The sequence below is a fragment of the Lissotriton vulgaris genome, chromosome 6, assembly GCF_964263255.1.
Source record: "Lissotriton vulgaris chromosome 6, aLisVul1.2, whole genome shotgun sequence".
Lineage (NCBI taxonomy): Eukaryota > Metazoa > Chordata > Amphibia > Caudata > Salamandridae > Lissotriton > Lissotriton vulgaris.
The window spans coordinates 412,424,133-412,431,556 of NC_141694.1; the positions used below are offsets into that span (position 1 = coordinate 412,424,133).

Below are 7,424 nucleotides of genomic sequence, written 5' to 3' on the forward strand. Positions count from 1 at the left end.
TGAAAACCCACCCGTATTGTAGTAAGTAATAACTCCGTGTTTTCGTTGTGGTATGTATTGGGAAATGTTCAATGTTCTTCTGGATATAGTTCTCTTAAGACATTTGAGGCATTGTAAGTTGCATTTCGCATTGGGTCTTTTCCACACCCTTGCGTTGTTTTTTGTTTTTCCAGGAAACAATGATTCAAAACAGGACCAGTGATGATTTGGCTTGACTCGCGCATAGAAAGAGAGACAAACATGGGACTATGTACTGAGGATAAGGGAAACAGTTGAAGGACTATATTCTTGGATTCCTCCCTGGATGTAGGGAGTTGTAGTATTTTTGTAGATGTTTTATGATTCTTTAAATATCTTTCTGGCTGCTTGGAATTTTGTCAAAATAAAGAGAAGAGAGATAAAAGCATAATCCTCGCCTCCATGTCCTTAATAGAATTGGAACTTACCCTCAAGATGCTTGGCAAATCCCGATTCAGGTTAAACTATCACATGATACCTGAAGCATCATTGTGGAATTACAAAAACATTACCATGCACGGAAAAACTCCTCATTGGGACAATTTGATAAATAAAAAAAAATACTCAAAGAAAAGGTTAACCACAATGAGATTTGGAAGCTTTTTTAAATCAAATTCTTAATATAATTGGCATACCGAACAGTGAAGTTGGGAACTGTTGTCAGATGTTTTATTCTTCCCAGCTTCGAAAATGCTGCAAATGTCTCATGAATGACAATACATATCTTCTTGGAACATTCATGTTAGAGTGGGAAACTAAACACAGTTGTACATTTGATCATTTATTTTAGTCAACTGTAAAAATTACGCGCTGCTCCTCAGACTCCACCAGTATTACAAAACTTTGTTTAAGCAGAAATGAGACTCCAATCAAAATGCAGAAACTCACATTAAATGAGAACTGCTGAAGATGCCACTACCCACGACCTGGGTTCATACTTGTTCTTATTGATATTTTCCTGATACAGGAAGAGGGAAAATAATAATAATAATAATTACCGCTCTGTCAACTATAATTTTTACAACAAAACCTATTCAATTTACTGATCTCAACTGCAGTAAATAATGGGCTACATTCCAAAACTGTGTTCTGTGCAGATGTTTCCGCGATAAAATCTGTTTTAAGGTGTTAGAAATCAAGCTGTAGACTTACTATAGACTGAACTCTGGAACTGGCAAAGCTAGTCCAAATTGAGAAAGTCACGTTTAAACTGAGACGTCAAACATTTTTGAAGAAATATTTCATAGTCATCGACTGATTTCCCTCAGCCTTACCAGAAGCTTTTTATTTTTGGTCAAAAAGGGAGTACATTTGTTTTATCCCCCTTCCCATGGTACTTCGACAGCCTTCTTCTTAGGGAAACTTATATTTTGCATATATGTAGGTGCTTTTTAAATTATACATGTTATTTGCACCACGGTACTATGTAAACTGAAAAATAAGTGTCATTATATAAAGCAAAAACTATCTGGGGTATTCCAGGGAGACAATTGTTGCTCTGGCTCCAGAGCTGGAAAGAAATTTTAGTTGAGTGCAACTTTCTACCATACTGCTTGACCGTGATGTTGAACTTGCCTCTCCTTCTGATCCTTTGTCGGGTGGGTTTGCTCCCATCAGGTGGGGCGGAGTATGGAGATCGGCTGACCAGTTTGATCCAATATATAGGGTTAATCTACAGTTGCAAGATCAAGATAACACAGATACCCAATTGATCGACCTGTTGTTCCCCCTTATCTCGGTCAAATATTTTTGGGACGGTTTGGGTACCATATTCAATTATAGAGAATCACCACCAGTTCCATCTGGTTTGGGCTTTATACACATTCTTCCAGCATAAATTTGGGTTCCTCTACCAATGAACCATGTTACTACTTTCCTGACCCCAGACGCAGAAGTGCCCACCCTCCAGCTCCAGCAGTCCCAGGTTTTATCCTCGTGGTGCCTTCTTCATCATTGGTGCGTTCCATCGTCTTTCAGACCCACTTAATCTGCCTTTAGAAACCGCTCTGCACAAAAAACTGAAATTACGAAGAAAGAGTCAGAAACATGTAAACCGTGATTGAAAGTCTTGTCATAGCGGACTGTATGGGTCTCGAGGGGGCCTAGCGTATCCCATAGTTAAGGTATGTATTGAAGCAGATGAGATGGCTAGGCTACTCTGATTTGTACAATAACACCAAACTTTTACAACCAACCGACATCAGGAAATTCAAGCATCAGTTTCTGGCCAGGCGGCAATAGAACGGAGGGTATAGAAATTACTAAGCCCATAGTGAGAAATTACATCAAGTTTAACCCAAGCCGACAGGAGACCTGTCTCTTGTAAATAATATTCATCACCGCTTTTTGCTAACCAGATTCAGACTGGATCTTATTCACTTGTTATTAGCTTTTCCAAAAGGCTTTGTGAAGCCCAGGGATCTAAAGCCTTGTCCATGTGACAACTTTTCCAATAGGGACACTTTGAACCTTACTTTTTTCTGTGAACTTTGTATCTCTGCGGAAAAAATACATTCTTCTCCTTTTAAGTTATTGTAATTTTGTTCAAGCAAGGCCAGCGTTATTATACCTACGGATGCTTTCCTCGCCCATTGTTTGCTTTGGGGTTTCTTGTTTCTTCTCGGGTGCCACAAGAACTAACAGAAAGATGCTTTCTGTCTAGCTTAATTTGCAGTTTATTTGATGAACTCTATAAGCACTTTATCTGATGAATTTTACAAGCTGAACTGTCATTGTATTTGTTTTTAATAACGAGCCATATTTTATTAAATTTTTTTGTAAATATGGTCTTAGGAAATTTATACGGACAAATTGTACTTGTTCTTTATTTATGGTCCTTTTAATGTCTTGTTTTAATAACTGCCTTTGGTATATTTATTTTTATCTTTGGGCTTTTATGGCTTTTATTAGCCGAATAAAGAATCTTTGACTGACTGATAGTCTGGCTATTGCTGAAACATTACCTTACCTTAATTCTAATATTAAGAAACTATAATTACATTTTTTTTTGTTCCAAGACCTTTATTATCGGTATGCACATAGTTTACACAGCTTAGTGCCCACAACCTTAAAAAGGCCGGCGGCGTGTTGTTGAATCAGTTAAATGCGAGCAAATTGTATGCATAACATTTGTTAAAGTACACAGCAAGTCGCCTACAACCACTTTGGGCCGGCCGCGATTACAAAATCAGTTGGTCTCAGGTTTTACAATTTTATTTAAATAACATATGTCTAACAACATTTGGGGCGTATGTGGACTATCCCAGCACATAGAAATTCTGCGTTTGGCTAATAACAATGCTATGACGCAAAATTTACGTTGTGTCGCCTTTACGTTATGTAGTAGGCCTAGTAGACAACATGTAACCGTGCAAGCAATCGGTACTCCTACCATTTCTGTCAGTTTTTCAGCTACTTCCGTCCAGTAAGCCTGTATTTTCACACAGTTCCAGGCCAGGTGTATAAATCTGCTTGGTCCTGTCCGCATCTTTTACATTGTGCTTCCTCACGTAGTCCGTATCTATATAATTGGGCTGGAGTGTAATATACCTGGTGTAGGTATTTGAAGTGGATTATACGTAGGTTGCCATTCGGCGTTAGCATTTTCGTGAGTGTGCATGTAGTTTCCCATTCTTTGTCTGTAAGAGGCTTGTCCAAAAGTGTATTCCATGTTCCCAGTGCCCTGGTTGCCCTAAGGTCTAGTTCTGTCTGCGCTTGAGTATAAAGTCGTGAGACCAAATGTGATGTGTTCGTGGAGGTGATCAATAGTTGTAGGGTGTCCATTGTCTGAGGTTCATTCGGGAAGGTCGGAAAGTGTTGTTTCTGCGCTCTTTTAAGTCTGTAAAATGTAAAACGAAAGAGCATTGTCGGGTTTTGAATAAAGGCTAAGTCCTGATCTGTAATGAAAACACCGTCCTTATAGACGTCGCCCATTGTACATAAACCCACTTGTTGTAACAGGTTCATGCCCACTTCTTCACCAGTGACAGACAGATTTGGGTGATGATGTAGCGGCAGTGCTGGAGCATAGAGTGGGAGTTTACGCATCATGTGGCCTAGGGTTCTCCATGCAGAGTTGGTAGTGTCGATTGTGTTTGTCCTTATTATGGAGCGGGGGTCTTATATGCGTTATTATAGCGTCTAACGGAATCGGGGCTGCATCGCCTTCCTCCACCGCCACATGAGTTAGATATGGTGTTGTGTGGTACCAGTGTGTGGCAAATTGGGCCTGTGCACATAGGTAGAACAACCAAAAATCCGGTACACCCCAACCTCCCCTATGTATCGGTAGCGTTAATTTGTCTAGTTTTATGCGTGCTTTTTTACCTGCCCATCTCAGCTTCAGTACCATTGCCGTGATGCGTTTGAACACCTCTTTTGGGGGTTGTATCAGAATGTTATTGAAAAGATAAAGTAATTTAGGAAGTACCAACATCTTCACAATCGCCATCCTATCGGCCAGCGACAGTGGGAGTTGAATCCATCTCGTGACTTTATCTTCAAGTGTGTCAATTGCCCTTCCATAATTGGTCTAATAACCACCTCGGGGTCTCGGTGGAACCAAATGCCTAGATGTCGTATAGGGTCTCTCTGCCACTCTAGTGGGTATTCTGTCATATGGCGTTGTATGGAGTCAGTCGATGGAGGACTTGTCCCAATTGATTTGCAGACCTGAGAACCCTCTGAATCGGATGTAAACTCTTAGAAGTGGGTCCAGATTAACAGCCGGGTCTCTGACGTACAATAACATGTCATCTGCGTACAAGGATATATGCAGTGGTCTGTTCGGGAATTGAAGTAAGAAACTATATATACATTAGTTAAAACTATCTTGTAACAAAATTCAATTGATTTCACTCTTGTTACCACTGTAAAGTCATTCCAATGCAGATCTACGGCATAGATATTTAACCAAACTAAGATCGCACAAATAAAAGAAAGTAAAGTGTATATGTAGAGGAGTAAATTTATCATGAACAAATTTGATGTTTTTGGAAGGTTGAACAGGAGGTTGTTGGGCATATCTTATTCTTCATCCTAGACTTTTATTGATTCACAGGCTTTTTTTCTCAAATCACACTGTCCTTCCCCAGTTACATCATCATAAATTATCATAAATGGATATTTTAATGATCTTTGAAATTTTATTTCCTATTATTTTATTCTTTGTCAGCTTAGGATGTACAAATTCTTTAAATGTTTGTGATTTTCTTTTAAAGGCTGTTTATTTTTTTTATATTGGCACAATGAGATGTATTTTCTTATCTAGTCAAAATGTTATCAAATTGAAGGGAAATATTTGAAATGCTGACAGTTAAATCTAATATCTATGAAACATTCTTACGTGTTTTGTGACAAGTGATGTTATAGTTTTGTTATTGATGCAACTATCCACACCAATGTTAATTAATTGACCGTACACTCTCATTTCAGGTCCACTGGCGAGACTGCAGTCACTGCCTTTGAAATTGACAAGACTTACTCCCCTTTGTATTTTGCCCGTGTGAAGAGCTTCACTGCGTTTTCAGAAAGGCCGCTTTAGGAATATCAAGTCTTTCTCGCATTTTCGTGTACCTTTTGCATGAATGATTAGAAACACATAAAGAGCACTTCATTTATACATGTGTTTACAATATAAATGCAACTGTTTTAAAACGATAGGGGGTGGTTTTGAAATCTTAGTCTGAGTAAAATGTCCCATCTGATTTACAAAAATATATATTCTTTTATTAGTTTGAAATCAAGTTTTTGAATTCTTTTATATATGTTTATGGTGTGGAAAACTTTGATAATGAACATTTGTGCTTTTTAATTAATTCATATTCATGCAGATTAGCAAAGAATTATCAGTGGAATGCACGCCGCTGGCACAACACCTCAACAGTTTTAAGAGATTGTCCGGCACACTGGAAAAATTTATAAATCTTATTTAAAATTGCTTTATTTTGATTGTAAGCTGCTGTTTTCTGTAATTGTTTCTTTTTATACACGGTCAATTTTAGTGAAGACGCAGCCCAAAACGTGCCTGCGTGTTTACCATCACCGGTGTATGACACTCTTTTATTAAACAACATAAAAGTCTGTGGTGATGTTACGCCCCTCATCAATGCTGGCATGTTTAGAAAGTGGGCTGTCGCCTTGTATGCACACATCTACGATGATAAGAAGGTGCAATTTAAGATATTCATTTGGCAATAAAATACAATAAAATGTGTTGGTCAAACGCCATTTTGACTAATGGGCGTTCATATATGCAACATATATAGTTTAATTTATTAGATAGATACCACTCTTCTGATATGGTAGTAACGACCTGTGACAGTGACGCTGTCCGAGAACACTGGAGGACCAACGTAATGCATTCATATCTGATGACCTGCTGCAGTCTTCAATGAAGATTAGTACCTTCGCTATTCTGGAAAAAAGGAACAAAACTACCCAACTTTTTGTTCATTAGAAGGTCCATGACTCTTGATTTTTAACTCCCTGTTTAATGCAACATGACCTATTGAACTCCTAAACAGAAGACGTGAAAAGAAAATATTTTATCAGGAGTGTCTAACGTCGGTCCAGAAGAGCCAAATTTTCAGGATATCCACATGTGGCAAACTTTAACATAGTGAAAGGGAAATCCTTTACTTAACCAATGTTTATTCTTAAGCCTTGACATTGGTCCCCCTAGACCTGGTTTGAATGCTCCTTCATTAAAATCATTTGGTATTTCCTAATTGACAAAAGGTAAATCAGGATGCTTTTCCGAGCTCATTTCTTAAAAGCTATCTATGTCAATATGTATGTTTTCTCCTTACAATGAAACTCAAGTATTGGTGGAAAAACTTTAGTGCCCATTTGATGTGTCCTTGCTGGTTATTTTTTTTAGAATAAAAATACAAACGCTTGTCCGTGTTGGTTAAAGTAAAATGTTGTTCAGATAATCAAAGCTGAAATAAATGTTTTCTTTAAAAATCTTTTTGTTTCATGTAAACTACCTTTACTGCACCTTCTACCTTGGTAACATTTAATAGTGTTTTTGATGTCCAAAGATTTTGAAATGCCTTCTTCACTCATTGATATTTCACAATGTTATGATTAGGGCTCCCGGTTTTATGTTTTTTTGTTTTTTTTTATAACCCTCTGTATTTATCCATATCTATTTTTTACCCATTTTATCTGTATTTATCCATATTTATTTTGTGTTTTGCGTATAAATGAAGTTGCAAAACTGCATTTCCATTTTTATTTAAATCATAGACGCGCACTCATACTTTGATGTCTGAGGCGTTATAGCTTTTTAAGCCAAATATTAAATAACAATACATCCACTGGCAAATAGTAGCATTATACCATAAATGTATGTTGACACATGCAGTTATTTAAAGAAATATCATCCTGTTTTTCAATTTCCC

The 7,424-nt window shown here is 37.6% G+C and overlaps 1 protein-coding gene across 2 annotated transcripts in view; it reads left to right on the plus strand.

Moving 5' to 3' along the window:
* FBXO9 (F-box protein 9) overlaps positions 1–6,986 on the plus strand; it is a 373,518-nt gene extending 366,532 nt beyond the window's left edge. For both annotated transcript variants that reach the window (XM_086926428.1, XM_086926427.1), the window contains exon 13: positions 5,452–6,986. In XM_086926428.1, coding sequence (XP_086782554.1) covers positions 5,452–5,560 — 109 coding nt within the window. In that variant the 3' untranslated portion in view covers positions 5,561–6,986. The remainder of the gene's footprint in view (positions 1–5,451) is intronic.
* The last annotated feature ends 438 nt before the right edge of the window (positions 6,987–7,424 follow it).